Below are 24,016 nucleotides of genomic sequence, written 5' to 3' on the forward strand. Positions count from 1 at the left end.
TGTGTTTCCTCCTGCCGTTGCTTGGTGAATAGATCTTTTTTCTACCCAATCACATTATATTTTCAAAAATTGATTATTTTCATTGATACATTAAAATCTAAGGAATAAAGGTACACCCCCCCCCCCCCCCCAAACACAGCATTACTATACGCACACTACAAGAACATTGTTGGTGAGGTGGCTACTGAGAGTACATGAATTGATCGAAATTGACACATCAATCAATATTTGGTGTTTTCTGGCGCCACTGCCAAACTTAACTATCAGACAACACTGATTTCACAGCCATCATGCCTATGAAAACAGAACAGATTCACTAAAATGTTATACATAATCAGTTTGAAATCATGTTATTTACTGAAATGCTACACTCATCAAAACTTTGGTACCTATAAGTTAAAGTTACTAGTGACTGAAAAGAACTCAATAACGGTTAACATACTTTGATCATTATTGATTATTCAGATAATTCCATCACTAGCTTGACGAGAGTCTTTCTTACATTCCCCTGGCGCTGCAGCTCAATGTCTGAACTATACGATTAGTAGTTACCTTTGCTACCCCTAATGCTTGTATTCCAAACCTGGCCTGTCCAATACTACCACATTACAAGCTTTTGATTGCCCTTGTTTATTTTTTACTTATGTGCCCTTAACAATGATGAATTTAGCAAGAGATTAACACAGTGAAATAAACTTCTCATGGGAATGTAGTCAAGTTTCTGACAGCGTATCCGATAACATTATAGAGGATGTGATAGTTCAAAACAGCAAAATTCTCTATTTGCAATGAACTGTTAGTGGTGAGCATACCACCTGCTATCTGTACCACCAGAAAATGCTTAATTTAATTTATCCCTCCAATCCTATGACCACATTTCACTAAATATATTTTAGTACTGGCTATGCATTCGGACAATCAGCTGTTCATTCTCGTTCAAGCTAACATTGCCGCTTTCTCAGCAGGAAAAATAAGTCCAAGGGTGGGACATTTACTGCAAAAATATGCACCAAAGCTGGAATGGTATTAAAGGCACTTGTTTGTTTAGTGAACACTCCACAAACATCAGTTCAAAAATGCTTTCTTCTTCAATAAGACGGTACTTTTTACTCTCATAACAGTGGAACTGATACATTATATGCAGTTTTATTTAAAAAACCTTTGTGACTGACAAGACTGCTGTGGCAGAGGGCAGTGCCGCTGGCATGCAGCCAGCCATGTTTGACAAAGTGCTACATGCAGCTACGAAATGGACAATACAGTGAGTGTGTGGTGCTCAAAAAGAATCACGCTTCACTAGTGGCTGATCCCTACCACTCAACTCACAGAAACATAAATCACAAACTCATTTTAATTGAACTATAGCATTGTAAATGCTGTAAACAATTCCTGACATGTTCAGTGAACAGAGTGTTTCTCAACAAATTAATTTTCATCCCACAACTCATCAACAAATTCTAATTTCAATTCTCAAATTTCTACTACCCATATATTCAAAGTTACACAGGATGAATGCTATTTCCAATAATGGACCTGGTCTTAGGAGATATAATAACAGAGAGGGTGAGGATGCAATTATAGCACATGGGGTGATGGCCTCGTTGAATTACACCGATTCATTTTGACTGTAACAGAAGAGTGAAATACAAAGTGGTAAAGTCTGCCTGAAGAGTACAAAGATACAGACTATTATTGTGAGCAAACACACCATTTCTCATGGCTAGCTACTACTGAACCAGTGTACTGTCTTCATTTTATTGAATTTAATGACTGTCAATGTCATATGCTTGTTGTACAACAACAAAATGTATCTCTCAAACTCGTTGCACTTGTAGAGGGGGCGGGGAACAAAATTTCAAATTTTATACCTGCTGTAGATTAATGCTTCGTATCTTCTACATCAGTTTCTTTATATATGTAAATGGTTACAGCCATAATTTAGTGTTGTGTCATCTAAACAAGACACAGCCAGGACAAAAGCATCACAGGCGCAAAAATGTTAGCTGATGCCAGTGCCAAAGAGACTTGCGCAAGTTCCACCAGTGCCATGGGCAGAGCTGAGGATGAAGGTCCAACTGCCGGCCGAGTACAATCCGTCAATGACCGAATTACAACGGACAGAAGCCTACTCGGAAGATAGAAGAGCAGCTCTCGTCCACTTTGTTATAGATCATTATCCAGGGCTGACTTAAGACATGGAACATCGTTCAGTGAACTCTTAGAAGTGAACAGATAGTAGTTGTAAATAGCACTTGCTATGTGCTGTGAAGTTTACCTACAATTATTTGCACTTACCAATGAGGGCCTTTTTTGTGTTATATTACATGCAGTGTTGCAGACATCATTACTCAACGAGTCACAAAGATAAGTAAACCTTTTTAACTAATTTGTGTGACTTTGTTACTAATTTGTTGGAGTGTTGTAGAACCTTCATTCTCCTATCCTGTTACCTGACCCTGGGGCACAGCTGGGTAACAGTGGTAGGGAGAAACGGTCTTTGTGGCGTACTGCACCAGAAGGCGTTTCATGAATGCACAAACACGACCTACCATAACAACAGTGGAAAGTCGGCCTCCACAGCAGTAGCGACGAGGCCTTTACAAAACTGGTGACAGAGGTTTACAAAATTTAGAGTGCCTGCTTAAAGCATTAAGTCATGTGTTCTCATTTTTATTATTCTGAGAAAAACTTAAAATCTTGAGTACGCTAGACAACCTAGACCACAAATTTGAAAAAGTAAAACGTCGTTTATACACATTTCAGTGCTGATAGTTTAGTATTCGGCCACTAGAAAGTACCTTGCCAAGAAACCACATTACATACATGGTACGACTTCATATTTACACAGAAACTAAAAATGATTGAGTTTGAGGATACTTCAATGTCTAGTTCTCTAGTATACTTGGGTATTTTATTAATGATGATCTTCAAAAATTTGTAATTCATTATTTTGAGCTTTTAAAGTTATATTTATTTGTCTATATGTAACATAATTCAGTGAATGACTTATTCAAACTATTTTTTTGGAACACAATTTGTACAAACACCAAAATGTTTATGGGTGAAAGCCCCCCCCCCCCCCCCTCAAAAAAAAGTTCAAATGTGTGTGACATCTTATGGGACTTAATTGCTAAGGTTATCAGTCCCTAAGCTTACACATTACTTAACCTATATTATCCTAAGGACAAAAACACACAACCATGCCCAAGGGAGGACTCGAACCTCTGCCGGGACCAGCCGCACAGTCCCTGACTGCAGCGCCTTAGACCGCTCGGCTAATCCCGTGAGGCTTTCCCCAAAAACTGCTACACTTTTTACTGTCATTCTCCTGTATACATTCAGACATGTCTCTGATATTTAATTAAGCTACTGCTTTTAATTAATGCAAACACTGATTTTAAGTTTAATGGTTGCATGTGTAAGAGAATTCTTGTTCAACAATTGTCGGTTTGATTTGGTGTGGAATGCGAATTTACTGCACTGTACCTGTATGCATATATACATAAGGAATTATCGCCAGGTTGAAAGTTGTAGGCACTGCGGTGTTCATACATTTACCACTGCAGTATGTTTAGTTGTTTCTATCAAAGAAATGAGCTCCACAGCCTAATGTAATGCTAAGGCACTAGATTCAAGCTGAACATCTTGAATTCTTGGCAACAAATGTAATCAATATAAGTTGAAAGTTGTAGGCACTGTGGTGTTCATACATTTACCACTACAGTATGTTTAGTTGTTTTATCAAAGAAGTGCACTCCACTGCCTAATGTAATGCTAAGGTACTAGATTCAAATTGAACATCTTGAATTCTTGGCAACAAATATAATCAATATATGTTAAGAAATATCTTTTGTGTGGAGGATAAACTCTGGTTTGCACACTACTGTCAGTTATCTGCAACAGCGATAAGATTTCACAGTTCCTCTGATAGTGGTAAACTCATATATTTAGTGTTGTCATAAGGTAGCTTTAAACTGATCATGTCAACTCCTCAGCATCAGCAGAAAGAAAGGTAACCAATATTATGTCAAAAACATCAATTTTACAATGAAAAATTAAAAGTTACATGCCAAGCACCAGAAATCTAGAACTGTTTCTGTCATGAAATTAAAAGAAAGTAACAACAACAATCTTTAACTAGTAGAGAAACCATGCTCCACTAGCGGCAAGGTTTATTTAACAGATTAGATAAAAAGTTTTTCTCCTGCCAGATTTCTTATTGCTATGCTTTTGTAAGCATCCATTTATTAGTGAGACAGACACAGCATATTATATACTATATCTATCATTATACTAATGTCAGATCATTTATTAGTGAGACAGACACAGCATATTATATACTATATCTATCATTATACTAATGTCAGAAAGTTTTAATGAAGCACAGTATTGCACAAACCATACATGGCTCATGGATTATGGACATGTAATGAACAGTATCCTCTGCACTGATGTGTCACCTAAGCACGAAGCATTCACAATATACTAGCTTGATAATTAACAGTCCAAACATGCACATCTCTACTACAGTGAAACTGATATGTCAGACACTGTATAGGATGTCCACATAAAATCTCCCTCATTTCCAAATGCAATTTAAGACAACTATGAGACAAAGATACTTGTGGTTTGTGGTATCATGTAAAGCAACTCAAGTTTTGTGTAGATTTTTCTTGTCAATTCCTTCAGCCGCTTGATAATTACCAGAAATACCTACACCTCGAGAGAGCACCATATGTGTGGTGTGGTATGTGGAAACGAAAATCCTCATTCCCATCCACAGCAATTTCAGACACAAATTTCAAAGGGAGCCACAAGACATAACGACTTGATATGACTAGTTCCCAGCCACTGGGAGCGTAAATAGGCAGTTACGTTCTATCAGAGAACATAGATCTGATAAAATGGCACAGGAAATCAGAGATACCTTCCAAAGAAACCCATAAAAGTCAGTTCGTTGAGCATCACGAGATCTAAGTCCTCACTTAACAGTTTACAAGATACCACATAAATGACTTAGTTTACATGATTACAAAATTAAAGTTATGGAAGAACTGAAGTGGCTTGCAGCTTCACCATCAATTTGCTACCAAAAGGATTCACTGGATCGGGCAAAATCACAATTGTCAAGGAAATACCATTTTCACTGACAAAGCAGCCTTCTACAATGTCTACATCGGGATTCAGAACCCCCCCCCCCCCCCCCCACACACACACACACACACAGCTTTTGGGAAAGCGTCAGAGACAGTGAAAAGATGAATGTGTGGTGTGTACTGATGAAAGATATCATAGCTGGACCATATTTCTTCATGGAGCAAACAGCACCAGCAACTGTTTATCTAGGCATGTTTTACGTATTTTGTTACCCTCAACTTGTTACCCTTCAGCTAAATGTGATCTTCCAGGAAGATGTTGCATCACCGCAATGCAGTTAATATATTTGTGAGTTCCCAGACCAAACACTTTCACAGCGGTGGATTGGACCGAAAGTGGCCACTGCACTTTACTGACAAAACCCTTCTGGATCTCTTCCTGTGGAGTTATATGAAAGACACTGCAGATGAAACAGTGTCCATTACCTCAGACATTTTTAAGCACACACGGGTTGAGATAGAGTATTGATATCTAAGTGGTTTATTGGTTATGAAAGGAGTGCACGCAGAAGTGTACTATCTTTCAAAGTTATTTTACATGATGCTGCAAACCACAAGTACCTATGTATCATAGTTTTTTTTAACTGCATTTGGAAATCACGGAAGTTTCATGTGGGCACCTTGTCTTCTCTGCAAAAACACAACACAAAAAGCATCAATACATCAAGAATTCAACATCACATAGCAACTCTGATCACTAATTTGTTAAAGTTAAAACAATGCAGCTCTTTGTTACACGATATACTAGTATGCAAATCTTAAATCTTCCCTGCCAGCAACATGAAACCTAAAAGGTTTTTCCCACCTTCTGGCCTTGAAAAGTGCAACTGAATGCACAGTATTGTGGCATTTTGAAAATAGATAACATGTACTGTGCTACATGCACAGTATACCTCAAAGTGTCACACAATGTGAATTCAGTCAAACACAAATTGCAGAAGGCAGCAACCAAAAGGGAAAAGGATGGCCGTAATTTCCCTTTACAGCACTTTACTCCACATCTTGTTTCTTGATTAAGCTCTTAATGTTCTGTTTGTTTTCAAGCTCATACATACTATCTACCATTTTTTCCTTCTCTCCATCTCATCTGAGTATACTATGAATTTACACATGAACTACTCGAGTATGTCCTACCGATGAAATATGTCACTTTCCTCTATCACTGCCCCCCCCCCCCACCTCCCCTGTGCTGATCTTCCATTTTTCAGGCAATGGAGACAATCCACTGTAAGAGGATTTTACATTTTTTGTTAGCGTGTAGACGACATATTTCCACTAGCTATCACCCAGCAAAGTGCAGCAGGATGCCATGTGTTATACTAGTATCTAAGGGGCTTAAGTCTTAAGATGTGAAAAACAGGAGAAGCAACAGAAAATGCTGTAATTTTTCTGTAGATAATACAATAGGTTTAATGAAACAAACTGTTTTCTGATAGTAAGCTATGTAAGTTGCAGTGACATGAATATTTTCTTATCTCCCTCTAGGGTTGTTCATGATGCACTGATGCCAGAGCGATGACTTTTCACAATAGAAATGTCTGTCATAATTCATCACTATTTGGTTTTAATGAAGTACACTACAATTAGTCTGTTTCTTGCATTATACAAATGTGTTTCAACAGAAAACTTCTTCGCAATTCAATTTTGTGCGATTAATATCGCCAGAGTGGTACTGTGATTTCCCATGCATAAAACATCTATTCCACTGTAACTGTTTATTTTATCTATTCTTTAATTTAGTCTTCAGTAATAGAATCAGATGTAAATTACACATAAATTTAACTACAGGGATCAGTAATGGCAGGCTCCAAATAGTATTTTTATCTCTTGGCACTGCAGTCCCATTGCAACAAAAACAAATTAGAAAATCTTGCTCAACCTAAACTCAATGACAACATGAGTGATACTATTAACTAATAGTGGTGAAATATTGAAAATCAATTACAAACTGTTTGATATCTATACTTCTCAAGCATGCATCACCTAAATTTAAGCTGAATGAGGAAAGGCGACTTTCACAACAATCTTACAGATGTGCCTTATGTCATCAGGATTTCTGCTCAGCTGTTGTTCCTCCCTAATAACTGAACAAAAGCAGACAGTAAATTGAGAAAACTGAGTAAACACTGAAAAATTCAGGCAAATTACCACATCCCATGATTAATGTATCACTTGTAAAAGCTTCCATGCAATTCTGGGTACAGGTTAAAAACTTCCATTATTATACACTAAGCAAGTTTGTAATTTAAGTTGCAGCCCAAATTCTCGAAAGAATCACAAGTAATCACTTTTAAGTCCTATACGATTATTTTTAGTCATGATGTGAATGCCTGACGATCTATCTTTCAACTGTTTACAATGAGGTTCTTCTAATTTGTCACAACCAAAAATGTGATGCACTATGATATTCTACTGTTTCTGATAAACAGTCTCCAAATACCGACAGATTACACATAATGTGAGTCATGTACAAAGCATCAATTAATATTGTACAGAACATCCCACAGCTTTCACGTGTACACACAATTTGATTGCATATCTTAGTACTAAGCTTCTTTCCCCATTCACAGCACAATAATAAAAATTACATAATCTACAACCTACTGTACAGGGAAAAAAGGCAAAGAAATTATGAATGAAAAAAGAAGTAACAATCATATAAATAAAATGCTTCTGGAAAGGATGTCTGACAGTTTTCTAATAAGGTAGTGGTGTCAAATACAATCTCTTTTAATTAGTGCTGTGTGATAGCAAATAATGATACACCAAGTAATATATCCTGTAGCTGATGTGAGACAGCCTTACTCATCCCTGCCGCAGCTCAACAAAGGAAAAATGAAGAGAAAAAAAGATGGAAGAGGATAAATCAAGGATTTAAAACTAATTTGTATTAAATTAAAGAACTGGTCCCATACAGGAAATAACTGACGGGTACGATGAAACTTAACATTTTCTGCACAAGGCCAAAAGCTGATGCTTTTTAAGCTGGTAATTTTAGCATTTGTGCAATAATTTTCAAAATTACTGCCTTTAAGTTATTAAGCCTAACATACACAAATTTCGTTGGAATTACGGACAGCATGTAACATACCTGTTATCCTCATCCTGAGTCTTATTATTTATTCTGTTTTTCAGCTTCGGAGATGCCCTCTCCTCAGAGGCACTTCGCGCTCGACCCTTGCCAGCAATTTCAATGAGTGGTTCATCGTCTGAAGATTCCACGTCAGCTGAATCCAACAACATTATACTTGCTAAAGGCTGCAGTCACAATGCATATAAAATGTGTAAGAATAATTACAGTAAGTCTGGCAAAGACTGCACTCTGCAGTTGGACTGAGACATGTTATTTTGCCCTGCTCTAGATCACTTTAAGAGCACAATAACGGAAGCAGTGCTTTGTCTCCGTTAGGCAGCACATTCTAGGAAAATCTTGAGCACTGGTGATCTACTGTTAATAGAAACCTACAATTACGATGAAATGGCCTTCCAAATAATGTGTGATTATCAAGACTAAATACAAGTGATGTCAAGGGTTAATGCTGCTAATTAGTCTGAGGAGAAGGGTTAAGAAACAAAAACAAATCAAAAAAGAAAAAAAAAAAAATGAAGTTGAGAAGGATAATTAATGCAAAGAATAAAAAAAGTGTCTAATGCATACTGGGACTGAACATTCCAACACTGGGGTGGTAACTTGATAAATTCTGAACTAGACTGCACACAATAGTTCGCCAACTGAATCTTGCAGAAAGATCTTCCTGTCAGCAACTTCATCTTTTGCTGAACTAAACCATTCAGAATTTAATTTAAACTAATTCTTTATCTTAAGTTTGTTATTCATCAACAAAACTAAGCAGAATCATTGTATCACTTATAGTTGTGTAATGAACACAAATGTATGTTGCTACGACTCACCCCTCCGATGAGGTTTGCCAGAAGTCCTGCGGATCTGCATCTGGTCAGGCACGGACAGGTGAGACGGACCAAGGCTGGCAGATGGTCTCTTGCTGGGAATGTCCTCTAAACCCATGCACGCTTTAATGAGCTCAGCAGCATTTTCAGAACATTTTCGTTTTCCGGGACGTGGTTGAGGTTCCTCAGCAGCACTCTCCGATCCGTTGCGCCGCCTTTTCCCGAGGTTTGCAGTACGTCCAGAACCAGGACTCGCAGCAGCATTTGGAGGTGGTCTGCTTAGTCGTGCACTACGTGTGCCTGGGCCCCTTCGACTTGCAGCCGTTGAAATTGAACTTAAACCTTCACCACTTGCACCCTCTCCTGGAATTTCGACAAGAAGTTGTTCCAGTAACGATTTTCCACGAATGGGTGCAGGAACCTGACTTTCCTCTGGTGAAGGATCAACATCGTGGTCATCAGGTAAATTAGGTCGGCGCTTCCTTCTCCGTGGTACTGGCGGACCGTCTGGATCCTCTTCTTCGTCTGGTCCCAGTGCTGCCGGTGATGGGGTGTCTTCACGATGTTTTTCTGGATTTGAATATGTGTACAAGGGAGGTGTGGTGCGCACAGGTTGTGGATCACCAGGCGTTGGGGAACATATTGGATCAGGCACTCGTGTGGGAGATGCAGACATCCTGGATGGTACTCCAATGTCGTCTGAAGAAACTGCCACTGAACTTTCCGCATCAGTTGTAACTGCAGTCTTATCACTCCCTAATTCTCCTTCTGCACCACTGGATGGCTCTAGCTGGTGATCTGTTGGTAAAACAGTAGAACTGCCTGCATCTTCTTGTTTGGAGTTGTCACTTTCTCCCAAAGCTAAAGACAAATCCGCATCATCTGGATCTTTATTTTCAACTTGAGCAGAAGGCATACCTGACCTGCAAGTCTGCTGCTCCGTTTGTGACTCTGGAGATTTTATGCTATCTACCACAGGTGTAAAGTTTCCCTGATTTTGTGAGGCAGTGTTGGACCCAGAGAAAGACGAATCAGTCAATGAACTATCTTGGGGCACTGGGCTGTGTGCAGGGCTTGTAGAATCAAGACTTACAACTGGATTCTCAGAAACCCTGTTTTCAGGTTCTGTATTTGTACAGGTACTATGACTATCATTTTGGGAAAGATACTGTTCAGAACACCCATCATCTCGCCTTTCGACCACAGGTGTTTCTGTAATCGTGGTGACAGAATCTACAGAAACCTGTTGTATGGAACACTTTTTACTGCTATCGTTGCGAGCACATGGCTGTTGCTCACCATCTTTCTCTTCCTTACGACATGGGCTTTCACCTTGGTTTGGACTTTTTTCTGATAATGCGTCCATTGATTCTATACCAGAGTCCTCACCTTGAGTGTTTCCCTGTTCCCCTGGCACCCCTGGACCTGCAGGGCTGTCAGCACCACTCACACGACTCACACTTCCATCCGTCGGTGTCACACTGCACTGTCGCTCACTACTTGGATCTACAGGTGGACCGTCATCACTGTCTGCAGAAGCAGTTCTTGAAGCCACAGACACATCACTATCTTTTTTGTCTTCTTTTACAGCTGGCAACACCACTGTGAGAACTGCGTCTGTCCGAGGCCGCTTTCTCGGAAGAGGTAGAGGGTCATCTTCGAGCAACCTCTGTTTCACTTTGGCCTCCGATACATCTAACTCCCCAACAGGAAGAGTTGTAGCAATTTTGGGGGGAATACTGGGGTTCATTTCATTCTCTTGTTTGGCATCTATCTGCACCCTATTGACAGTCACTACACTTCTCATTACATTGTTCCTTTCTTCTGTGCCTGACCTATCTGCAGCAGGTTTTTTGATAGATAAGCTGCGTTTAGAATCACAGTTTGGAAGGTCACGATGCTGCTTCTTTAAGCAGTTAGCAACTAGAGGATTCTGCTGGAGATAATTCTCAACAAACCGAGTTCTCTCCTGCTTTATGGCACTATGCACAGCACTCTGTTTGCGATGGACATCATTTGAGATCTTTCCTGTGACTGTAAGCCTACCTGTGGGACTCGACTTGCCTGAAGTAAGCAGTTCTTCTCCCTTGCGGGGGACAGTACCGCGCTTATCACTAAGTATCACAGAATCACTGCCCACTTGTTTTGCACTTGATGACACTGGAGAGTTCTGCCTTACTACCCCACTGTTGAAAGTCTCCTGAGAATGTCCGTGACTTTCAGACACAGTTAAAGTAGGGCGCAGCTTTGGTTTCACAGAAGATGCAATACCCTGAGACTCTGGAACAGAAAAACCAATAAGATGTATTAAACTATTTTCCAATAGCTGCATTTTTAAGTAACAAAAACTATTATTTTTTTAGAACTAATAAAGCTTCTGCAAAGTTTTGATTTTATTCTGGCTTCTAAGTGACAATTAGGAATAGTAAATTTCGTGAAAACAGTAACGCTAAAAATTGTACGAAATTAGCAGTTTTTGGCGAAATAAGGAGAAATCAGTAACTTTTAGTGCATATTGTTAAATTTGTAATTTTGCAATGTATAAAACTGTTTAAAAACAAGAATGTAATTAAAAAAAAAACCACAAAATTTGGCAAATTAACACCACTGAACTTGGAAAAAAAAAAACAGCAAGCACACTGAATTTTCCAGTAAATAATACTGAATTTGGCAAAAAATAGAACTATTTTTTCCTGTCCCTAATGATAATATCATGGTAAAAATCACAGTTTTTACCCCTTGTGGAACCATTCTTTGGTTGTTTACTATCAAACCTTGGACTTTTGATTCATGTGTGTGTGTGTTAGACTGTTTGGATCAGTATTAGATGCTACTGTACACAATTACTGTAGTGTAATTTAAGACGTTTATGACTTACAGAATTTACACACATATAACATTCTTATTTCACAATCTTGTGCACTATGATGAAGTGTTAAAACAAATTAAGTCCTCATCTTTAAAGGACATTAACTGCAACTTACTCAGCAAATAATGTAAATGACACGAACCGTGTTATAGCATTTTCAAAACGTTAGTTTCAACATTTAGAAGTTGTTCTTGAGAATATCATAAATAGTTATTGGTATTATCCAACAATGTCTCGGACGACTTACCCACAACTGGTGATTAAAAAGTCATTATGTCAGTGCGTCTCTTTTTCAGATATATGTTTAGTTTTTTGAAATGCCCACGTTATCAAGTACAAACAAGATGTGATAAAGAAAGCAACGACAAAAGTATTTTGTATCTTCAGTGTATTCACAATGAACAGGACCAACAACACAGACTTGGAAGAGCAGTTGAACGGAATGGACAGTGTCTTGAAAGGAGGATATAAGATGAACATCAACAAAAGCAAAATTAGGATAATGGAATGTAGTCGAATTAAATCGGGTGATGCTGAGGGAATTAGATTAGGAAATGAGACACTTAAAGTAGTAAAGGAGTTTAGCTATTTGGGGAGCAAAATAACCGATGATGGTCGAAGTAGAGAGGATATAAAATGTAGACTGGCAATGGCAAGGAAAGCGTTTCTGAAGAAGAGAAATTTGTTAACATCGAGTATAGATTTAAGTGTCAGGAAGTCGTTTCTGAAAGTATTTGTATGGAGTGTAGCCATGTATGGAAGTGAAACGTGGACAATAAATAGTTTGGACAGGAAGAGAATAGAAGCTTTCGAAATGTGGTGTTACAGAAGAATGCTGAAGATTAGATGGGTAGATCACATAACTAATGAGGAGGTATTGAATAGAATCGGGGAGAAGAGGAGTTTGTAGCACAACCTGACAACAAGGAGGGACCGGTTGGTAGGACATGTTCTGAGGCATCAGGGGATCACAAATTTAGTATTGGAGGGCAGCGTGGAGGGTAAAAATCGTAGAGGGAGACCAAGAGATGAATACACTAAGCAGATGCAGAAGGATGTAGGTTGCAGTAAGTACTGGGAGATGATGAAGCTTGCACAGGATAGAGTAGCATGGAGAGCTGCATCAAACCAGTCTCAGGACTGAAGACAACAACAACACTTCATCCACAATCTCTCTCTCTCTGCTTTTATTATTCAATTTATTGCAATTTTTTCGACTGTAAAGCATCACTGTGTTGAAGGCAAATAAAGAGAAAACAAATAAATTTATACTACAGTTGCTCTCATTATTCCAAAGCTTGCTGCAACAGGGCACAATTGTTTCTCTTGTCAAGATTTAAGAGTTTTTGGTATTGACTGAACAGCCATCACTGATCTTCTTCATCATTTGTGGGATCATTTTATATCTGTGCACAAAGACATTATATGAAAACAACTGCCCTGAAAAATTCTTGGTGCAGTAAGGTCAGATTTATATATGCCACACAGATCATGCTGCTTTGTGTTTTCGTTTGAGCAAAAGGAAAATAGTAACAGCAATGATGTTATTAAAAGTGGAGTGCAGAACATGCTAAACAACAGGCAATTAAATGCTGGTTAGTACTTTGGTTCAACAACACAGTTCAAAAAAACTGCCAATTTGCCAACATTTCTTAACAATAAAGAGACATTAACTACTTGTTCAGATGACTCCATGTTTTCTTCCAGTCTATTTATAACTATCATTGGACAACAGCTCACTGTCATTATGGTCAGCAAAGATCGGTGGACAGAACAATTTATTGATGACAGGGGTGAAATCATCTTTAATTGGTTGAAAGAACTGTTTAATATTGATTTGACAAGAAGGAAAGGAAGTGAATGTTTTTGGTGAATCTGTGTTTCATTACACAACTATTCTGCTTAGCATGGAGATATGAGATCAGTACAGGTTATAAAATATCAAAGAGAAAAGTGACGGGCCAAAAGAGATAAAAGATAGACCATAACTCCTTTATGAAAATTCTTTATGAGTTAAATCACATAACTGATAACTTGGATTTCTGGGAAGTTGTTTTATCACCCAAGAATTGACAGTAAGTGGACAAAAGGGGCCACCTTGCCAGTTACATGTAATTTCTCTGATTTCTTGAATATATTTTGGTACGAGAGTTAGCAAAATGTACTGTAAAACAATAATTATTTTGTAATTAAGGAATACAAAAAAAGTTCAGTGCTATACTCCACTAACCATCAGAGACAAAGTCTATGCTCAGAACGAAGGTCAGGGAGTACATCAATTCAATACGACGCCATCCACAATTTGCTAAAAAGATTTAGGGGAACAACCAAAATCTTAAGTTGCATAGCTGAGCAGATTTTCAAACATTATCTGCCAAAAAACAAATCAAGCCTTTAACAACAGTCCTGTCTCTCTGTTTCCCAATTAGGGTTTAACCATGTTAAAACCAGATTGTGAGTGGCACACCAAGATTTACTAACAAAGAGATAGAGGGACTGGCCAGTACTTACCTCAGTTCAGTACAGCCGATAGATACACAAAAAACAGAACCGAAAATTTATGTTCCTAGCTTTCGGAACAAATGTTCCTTCACCAGGGAGAAGAGAGGGGAAAGAAAGGGAAGAAGGGAAAGTGGATTCAGTTACTCACAACCCAGGTTATGAAGCAACAGGGAAAGGAAAACAGGGAGGGTAGCAAGGATGGAGGCATGGTTGTCAGGGGGAAGCCAAAGATATTTTCGGTTCCGTTTTTTGTGTATCTATCGGCTGTACTGAACTGAGGTAAGTACTGGCCAGCCCCTCTATCTCTTTGTTAGTATTTGTTTCACATCTTTATATGAGATTTTCCATTAATCATTTAGCACACCAAGATTTATCTTATAGCGTAATAAAATAATTGTTGTATACAGTCATCATACTGACAATGATAGATATTCACAATTACAGTACAAGACAAGAACACCTCTATCTGCTTTACAATATAGGGAGAATCCAGTAATCTGACAGTGACACATTCTACAGAGACAAGAAATAATTAATGTATTCTCGGTTTTCTTAATCGCTCCAGCATATGTTGGACATCACATAATAAATTTAAAAAAATTAATAGACAAGCTTTTAGATGAAATATACCTAAATAACGGTGGAAGGCAAACTGGTTTTGGAAATACCTGTTACAAGGCAAAGTGACATGTCTTACTGAGTTAAGTGCACCTTAAGGGGTCTGATTTTTTGAATGATACAATTTACTAAATCTGAAACATGTCATCACTTTTTTGGCAAGTGTGATCATAATTGTACTTGATCATAATATCCTCATCAAAGTGCACAGGACACCACCAACATTGCAGCACTGAATAATACAGTCCAAACAGATAGATAATTAAATACAGGACATTCAGTTACAGCCTAGGGATAAGAAACTTAGTATTGTAACCATTCCTCCCGTTCACAGCCAAATTATGCTAAAAAAACTAGGTTTTGAATGATAAATCAACAAGATGGTCACTCTTGCAGTAGTGTTTTGTGTGTGTGTGTGTGTGTGTGTGTGCGCGAGAGAGAGAGAGAGAGAGAGAGAGAGAGAGAGAGAGAGACTACTTCCAATACAACCATATTTGCTAAAACACTGTGTAGTCACAATCCAACCTACAGATGGAGGATTATTCTTATTTACACTGATGATTTTGATTAAGTTCCATTGCTCTTTTTCTATATACAGCAGTTTCATAAAAACAAGTAATTCTGCATGAACAATGACTTACCTGTGAATCCGAGTTCCCTGTCATCTGCATTGTGCCTGAGGCTTTGTGAAACACCATTTTCTACCTCAGGCACTGGGATTCGAGATGTCCGCCGCAATTCTTCAACTGCTGTGTGCCACTTTCCACTTGGAAGTGACTCCACATCACGATCACGATCCCTGTCCCTTTCTTTGTCTCGATCCCTCTCCAATGCATGATGCGATTTCTTACGTGACTCCTTGCGTTTCAACTTGTGTGGTGAAGGTTCAGGCCGACCTGGTCCGGTTTCAGCAGGATCGGGGGAAAATGCAGGAGACTTCCTCACTACACCAACATCTACACTTGGAGAACCATCTTGTTCTTTCAATCGCGCTTTCAATGGTACATCTTCAACATCGTGTTCATTCCGTCGTTCTTTGCACTTCACTTTCACTTTGCCTGCGAGATCACTGCCACCGACACTTGCAGCTGTCCTGTCATTTAAGAAATTACCAGTAGTATCCCTTTTTGATATATCACATTTTGAATAAGTTTTTGTTGAAAGTTTGCTACTGAGTGCGGGTGATGTAGAAGGAGAATATGTACACGAGATAGCACTTGAATTTGGGGGTTTCTTGATGCGTACAAAAGGACCTGGTGAAGTTGGTGCATGTCCGTCTAAAATTTCGGCACTTTCTTGAGCCTTCTTGATCCTCATTACTGAACCAGGTGCATTCAAGCCATCTGGTACAGTGGCAGACAAGGTTCCTGGTTTCTTTAGTCGCACCAGAGGAGAAGCAGTTGGAACGGATGTGTTCTCCAAACTACTCAAACTACTAGTGCTTGGCTTCTTTATCCTCATAATTGAAGACGGTGACACATGGTTGGTATTTTCGCTTGGAACTGATAACCCAGGCTTCTTAATTTTAACTACTGGTGGGCTACTCACTTGGTTCATACCATCTGGAACCCCAACAACTTTCTTGAATTTTAAAGCCGATCCTGTGCCATCTGCTGACAAAGCATCACGTACTTTTGAAGAGGAACACTTTAATTTGCCAGAAGAGGATGAAGACGAACGTTTTCCAGAAGCAACACTGGAGGCAGTCTGTGATGAGCCATGTGGTCCACTTATCACATCCTTGTTGGTACTGCCCTGCCACTTTCTGTCCTTGCGGGAGCCTACAACAACAGCAGCATTTCGACCTCTAAGTGATATGTGCAGAGGGGGTACACGAGGCTCTTCACTAGTCTGCCCACTAGCTGCTTGTCCTCCTTGTGCTCCAAAAAGCCGCCCTTGCTGAGTGTGTGCAGCCCTCACCTCCGCTGCTTTTCGGGCTGGGGGTACATTGACAAATGAGACGTCTACCTTGTAAGCTGGTTCACTCTTCTCAAGTTTTAGGCGTAGCCTGATTGACTCTCCCGGTGCAGGGCTTTGAGCAGAATCTCGTGATACCTGTAACAATTAAAGAATACTGATTAAATACTCACCATGGCAAGGTAGGCATCAATGACCAGAAATGAAGGCCAATGAAGAAGTAAAACGGCCTGTTGCAATTTTGAAAGGATTATTGTTACTCTTTCGCAGATAAATTATAGCTCTATGCAGTCATATACAGTGATTACCATTAGTAATAACATCAAGAGACTAGAATACGGACAGCACTAGTGAATGCCCTTTTTCTTTCATTTAAATAGATCGGCAATGTGTCAGTTTTGCATAGGCAAAGGAAAAATGATTATGCAATGAAAGAGAAAATGCATTGTGAGTGCCAAAACAAAAATGATTCAACATTCCTAGCAAATAATGAGGATGGTTCAGAAAGTAGCCTCTGTTTGGCTGTACAGAAAAAATTATTATATGTATCTCAAAACTACAGGTTTTTGCTATTTTTCGACATAGTCACCATTTAAATTTAAGTATTTGTCGTTGCATTTCGCTAATTACAAATTCCTCCTTCATAAAAGTCTCCCGCCCTGGCTCCTAGCCAGTCTATCAAGGCATTTTGAAGTTCATCGTCATTGGCATAGAAGTGCTGCAACATAAGCAACTTCAAGTGAGTGAAGAGATGGAAATCACTTGGCACCAAGTCTGGGATATATGAGAGATGATCAAAAATGTCCCATTTGAATTGCCTCAAAATCTCGAGAGTTTTTCGAACACTGTGAGGATGAGTGTTGCCATGCCAAAACACAACACTGGATGTCGGCATACTGTGGTGTTTGTTTTGAATGGCTCACTTACGTTTCTTCCTAGTTCCACAGTAGACATTTTAAGTGACTGTCATTCCATGTTCTATAAATCCAACCAGCAAGACTCTCTTGGCACACCAAGAAAACCCAGCCATAACTTGGCGGGTTTTCTTCAACTTGCAGGGAGAACTCGTAGGGCTCCAAGCCATCAACTGAAATTTCATTTTTTGCGTTTGTGTATGCCACCCACGTTTCATCATCATTCACAATTCCCTTCAAAAAATCTCCTTTCATGTAATAGTGTGAAAGCACCTCAGTACCCACCAAGCTCAGAACTTGCATCAGCCTAAGTTATCAGTGACAACATCATACAAAACAGTACTAGAAATCTGCGACAACTGTTTCAGAAAGTTCAGAGATGATGAATCTTTGATTTTCACAAACTGTTTAGTCAATTTTCTTGGAAAGACCATTACTCACAGCTGAAGGCCTGGCACTCCTCTCTACATCATGAGTGTCTGTCTTCTACCACTTTTAAAAAATTGGACTCATTGTCACACCACACCTTCACTCATAATGCCTGGACAGTATACACTACAAAACTATAAATGTCTGCTGCTGAAATGTTTTGCACTGAAAGAAATCTTATTACTGTTCACACTTCACATTGCATGAGATTTTCCTTTTTTATTACAGCTCTCTTATTTTGAGGTTATAACAAGTGAATGTGCAAAAGAACGAGGTTCATACTTTCACATCTGGACGCTTACTGAATACGGGTACATGCAGATGTGACGATGGCACTCGGCGCACGAATACTAGTGCCACAATAAAATGGTGGTTACTTTCTGGAAAACCCTTATATTTCTTGTTACAGTGGATAATAAATAGTAGAATTAAACTAATACTGATGCAGGTTTGATTATCTTGGATTAGCAACGTATCACAAGCCATGAAATAATTTGTATGCTTTTGATGAAAATCTTGCAACTTTAAGAGTCTACAAGCGCATCCTTTCCAAGTACACTGCTCCGCAAACTGTGTAACTAATGGCATTGGACCACTCCTAGATTTACAGGAAAAACAACAGTTGTAATTTAGAAAATGAGTAAACAGAGGGGGGCAAAAGGAGATGGGGGAGGTAGGGGACAGAGAGGTGGGAGAAAGGATAAGGAGGAAGCAAGGGGGTAGGGGAGAAGAGGGAGGATAGGACACGAGGGGGAGGGAGGGACGGAGGGGGAGGGAGGGATGGAGGACGAGGGAGGGGGAGGGAGGGATGGAGGGCGAGGGAGGGATGGAGGGGGAGGGAGGGAAGGAGGGGGAAGGAGGGAAGGAGGGGGAGAGGAGGGGGAGGGAGGGAAGGAGGGGGAGAGGGGGAGGGAGGGGGAGAGGGGGAGGGAGGGGGAGAGGGGGAGGGAGGGAAGGAGGGGGAGGGAGGGAAGGAGGGAGGGGGTGAGGGAGGGAGGGAAGGAGGGAGGGGGTGAGGGAGGGAGGGAAGGAGGGAGGGGGTGAGGGAAGGAGGGAGGGGGAGGAAGAGGAAAGAGAGGCAGGGAAAAGAGAGGGAGGGGAAAGAGAGGGAGGGCAGGGGGAGAGGGAGGGGAATGAGAGGGAGGGCAGGGGGAGAGGGAGGGGAAAGAGAGGGAGGGCAGGGGGAGAGGGAGGGGAAAGAGAGGGAGGGCAGGGGGAGAGGGAGGGGAAAGAGAGGGAGGGCAGGGGGAGAGGGAGGGGAAAGAGAGGGAGGGCAGGGGGAGAGGGATGGGAAAGAGAGGGAGGGCAGGGGAGGGGAGAGAGAGGGAGGGCAGGGGAGGGGAGAGAGAGGGAGGGCAGGGGAGGGGAGAGAGAGGGAGGGCAGGGGAGGGGAGAGAGAGTGAGGACAGGGGAGGGGAGAGAGAGGGAGGGGAGGGGAGAGAGAGGGAGGGGAGGGGAGAGAGGGGGAGGGGAGAGAGAGGGAGGGGAGAGAGAGGGAGGGGAGAGAGGGGGAGGGGAGAGAGAGGGAGGGGAGAGAGAGGGAGGGGAGAGAGGGGGAGGGGAGAGAGAGGGAGGGGAGAGAGAGGGAGGGGAGAGAGGGGGAGGGGAGAGAGAGGGAGGGGATAGAGAGGGAGGGGAGGGGAGAGAGAGGGAGGGCAGGGCAGGGGAGAGAGAGAGCGAGGGCAGGGGAGGGGAGAGAGGGGGGAGGGGAGGGAGGGCAGGTGAGGGAGAGGGCAGGGGAGGGGAGGGAGAGGGGCGAGAGAGGGGGGAGGGCAGTGGAGGGGAGAGGGAGATCAGTGGAGGGGAGGGCAGTGGAGGGGAGATCAGTGGAGGGGAGGGCAGTAGAGGGGAGAGGGAGATCAGTGGAGGGGAGGGCAGTAGAGGGGAGAGGGAGATCAGTGGAGGGGAGAGGGAGATCAGTGGAGGGGAGAGGGAGATCAGTGGAGGGGAGGGCAGTGGAGGGGAGAGGGAGATCAGTGGAGGGGAGAGGGAGGGGAGGGAAGTGGTGGGCGGTGGAGGGGAGAGGGAGGGGAGGGAAGTGGTGGGCAGTGGAGGAGAGAGGGAGGGGAGGCGAGGGCAGTGGAGGGGAGGGAAGTGGAGAGGGAGGGGAGGGAAGTGGAGAGGGAGAGGAGGTAAGTGGAGGGGGGCAGTGGAGGGGAGGGAGAGGAGGGAAGTGGTGGGGAGGGAGAGGAGGGAAGTGGAGGGGAGGGAGAGGAGGGAAGTGGAGGGGAGGGAGAGGAGGGAAGTGGAGGGGAGGGAGAGGAGGGAAGTGGAGGGGAGGGAGAGGAGGGAAGTGGAGGGGAGGGAGAGGAGGGGAGAAGGAGGGAAGGGGGGAGAGAGTGAGGGTAGGGGGGAGAGAGGGAAGTCAGGGGAGGGGAGAGAGTGAGGGCAGGGGAGGGGAGAGAGTGAGGGCAGGGGAGGGGAGAGAGTGAGGGCAGGGGAGGGGAGAGAGTGAGGGCAGGGGTGGGGAGAAAGTGAGGGCAGGGGAGGGGAGAGAGTGAGGGCAGGAGGGGGGAGAGGGAGAGGGAGAGGGAGAGAGAGAGAGAGAGAGAGAGAGAGAGAGAGAGAGAGGAGGGGGGCAGGGGGGAGAGGGAGGGAGGGTGGGCAGGTGAGCGGGGGAGGGGGGAGGGAGGGGAAGGGAGAGGGGGAGGAGGGAGGGTAGGGGTGAGGGGAAGGGGGGAGGGGGAAGGGGGGAGGGGGAAGGGTGAGGGTGAGGGGGGAAGGGGAGGGAGGGGGAGAGAGAGAGAGAGAGAGAGAGAGAGAGAGAGAGAGAGAGAGAGAGAGAGATCATTTACCTTGGAACGTGGATGCCTAGATGGCATGGATGATTCACTGCCAGTGGAGCGAACAGTAGCTTCTGAGTCTGACTGATCAGTAGTTGTTGTGTCAGCTCTCCGTGATACTGTACTGCTCACGTCATCATCATCATCCGAAAACACAGAGTTGGACCGATCATTGAGAGGAGATGGAAAGCAGAAGAATGGGTCGTCTGCAGCTGCTGTAGATGCCTCTGTCTCGCCGTCTGAGCCACTGTCACTTGCTACTGGCTCTAAGTGACCTGTCAGTGGATTAATGAGGAACTGACGTTTCTTCCCAGATGATGTTAGTTCTGATGGAGGTGACGCTGGTGGTTCAGGTGCTGATGGTGGAGAAACTGGCGGTGACATGGCTGGCCTTGGCCTGGATTCAGTGGAAATCCGGTAACTGTAAGGTGGAGCTGTCCCTCGTGGCCACTGACTGGGAGCACTATGTCGAGCTTTCGAAGCTTCAGGCACAGCTGGTCTCATATCTCCAAATCTTTGAAAATCTGTGCCTGGCATCTTCTGTGGTCGCAACTGACTTGCTGATTCTTTCGCTGGGATTTGGTTGACACGCTGCTGTTGAGGTCGGATGACCGGTTGAGCAGTGCGAGGATACGGTGGGGGATTTGTTGGTAGTGAATTCTGTTGCTGCTGAAATGAAGATCCCTGAGGGCGAGGAGCTGCAGGACTGGGAGCAGGCAAAGGTCGTTGCTGGGCACGAGGAGCCTGAAGGGTGTGTAGGGAACCGCTATACGTTTTCTGCTGCTGTTGCTGTGCAGATTGTTGAGGCACTGGTTGCTGGTTCTGTTGAAGTGAAGTGCCTGACACAGGTGGTGCCTGTTGCAGACGAGAATGACCAGAAGGAAGTGGATGGGCGACAGGGCCATCAGCTGGAGGTGATGCCGGAACACCCGCAAAGGCAGAACGAGGGTGATGTGCGAGTTTTCCCGGCGGGGCTGGAGATGCTGGGACCTCCGAAGGCACAGAAATGAGGGAACCGTCAGACTTTCGCCGAACAGCAGTATGTAACTGCTGCTGCTGTTGCTGTTGAACCACCAGTGCTGCACGAGCTCTGGCCTGCCTATCGGCCAACACTGGTGGAGGCATTTTGGCAGGTGGGCCTCCACTGCCATCGTTCTGCAACAAGTTGACAAGCAATGGACTCGATAGAGCCACATTGGCTGCAGTCACAGGTGCAGTACCAGGAACCTGACAGTTAGGCGGCTGCCTGAGACCTGCAGGCCCTGATGTTGTCTTGTACACAGCTTGCTGTTGTTGAGGCTGGGTTTGGGAACCTGGATATGGAGGTGGAGGTGGTGTTGCAAAATTATGGTGTGCTGCAGCTGGGGCAGGAACTGCAGCAGATGAAACAAAAGGCTGGTCACGCACAGCAGCATGTGCTGCGTGAGTCATACTGGCAAATGGAAAGGGACCTGGATAAGCAGGAGCAGGACCTGCAGGTACTGTGCCACCTGCTGGTGCAGACGAAGCTGCTGTCAAGGAGGCTGTTCCAGGTGGTGTTCCCGAGATGCCAGGTGATCGTCTCGGTTGGGGAAATGGTGGTATAGGGTCACCGTCTGTAGGTGCAACAACATTTGGACTGCGAAATGTGGTTGCAGGAGGTGGTTCCGATTTTGATGCTACTGCTTGCTGCAGTAGATGCACAACACCACGTGCTAGTCCTGCAGCTGCCACAGCTGCTGTGTCAGGACAGCTTGCATTTGATATTCCAGATGTTGATGGTACTGGTTGCTGCAGGGAAACCTGTTCGTCTGCATTCCCTGGAGCTGTCTGAAGGACAATTTCTTGACTTTCTCCTCCAAAACGACTGGCAATCCTCAATGATATTACCTGCAAAATATGAACAACTATAATTAGTAACTTTTAAAGTAATGTTTCCTCTATTGCAAAAAGCTGTATATATAAGGAAAAAAATCAGATTCACAAGTAAACTGAACATTACATGCTACTGGGTATTTGCCTTTGAAATAAACATCTAGATCTCTCTAACAGTTGGTTTATGAATCAGCTTGTTGTCAAGCATTTCTATTTCTCTCTGCCCTTTCTGCTCTCTTATTCAAAAACCTGTTTTCTTTTAATACATATATTTTAGTCTGCCTAATTTGTGGCTTGGTTGCTAAAGTGGAAAGGTGTAAAATTACAAACCCACAGGTTCAGTAGACAATCTTTATTTGGAACTGTCACCCATTACTTCCTTCACACCAGCAATGATTTGCGTATGTGAAAAATGGCAGGTTGCACTATGGTTCGGAGACTGCATTAACCTTCAAGTCTCCCACCAAAAGGCTGGGTAAGTTACTTAATAGGTCACAGGATAACAAGGACATATCATCTACAATAAGGCCATGCCTAGTGGCACTGCAGTGTTCAAATTAAACTTCCAGTTGGGTTGACGAAAACTTTTTACCACAAAAGTTTACAAATGTCTCTTCTGATTTTCCTTTTTGGGCAAATTCTAAGCCCACATTGGGTGTTACTGATTTTTTACTGACAAATGATAAATACCTGAAAAGTGACACATTAAACATTAGTCATTTCATTCCTACAGCATACAAATAAGTTAATGAAAAATTTTTAATGGAAGGAGTAAAGGTTACAGCTCACCACGTCATTGAGGAATTTGATGATCGAAGGTACATATACAAGACTGAAAACATACCTAAACTTTCGGACAATGCCTTTCTTCAGAGCTAACTAGTACAGAATATAAATGTCCACACACATACATACGCCTGCACAGTTATACTGTACCAGTACTGCAACCTGACTTGGGTGTGGTATTCTATGGGTAGAATGAGTAATGGGGGAAACAAGGCAGGGAAAGGGAGAGATCTGAACAGATGGATTCCTTGACTGTGTGTGTGTGTGTGTGTGTGTGTG

General features: G+C 42.6%; 1 protein-coding gene across 1 annotated transcript in view; it reads right to left on the reverse strand.

Annotated features, from left to right (window-relative positions):
* Window positions 1-24,016, reverse strand: part of LOC124620062 (nascent polypeptide-associated complex subunit alpha, muscle-specific form-like) — a 59,926-nt gene that overhangs the window by 13,790 nt on the left and 22,120 nt on the right. The window contains exons 6-9 of the mRNA XM_047146730.1: window positions 21,110-22,966; window positions 15,696-17,109; window positions 9,069-11,345; window positions 8,248-8,383 (exon numbers count right to left, since the gene is read on the reverse strand). Of these exons, the coding sequence (XP_047002686.1) occupies window positions 8,248-8,383; window positions 9,069-11,345; window positions 15,696-17,109; window positions 21,110-22,966 (5,684 nt within the window). The remainder of the gene's footprint in view (window positions 1-8,247; window positions 8,384-9,068; window positions 11,346-15,695; window positions 17,110-21,109; window positions 22,967-24,016) is intronic.

This window comes from Schistocerca americana, chromosome 6 (assembly GCF_021461395.2).
Source record: "Schistocerca americana isolate TAMUIC-IGC-003095 chromosome 6, iqSchAmer2.1, whole genome shotgun sequence".
NCBI classification, from domain to species: Eukaryota; Metazoa; Arthropoda; class Insecta; order Orthoptera; family Acrididae; genus Schistocerca; species Schistocerca americana.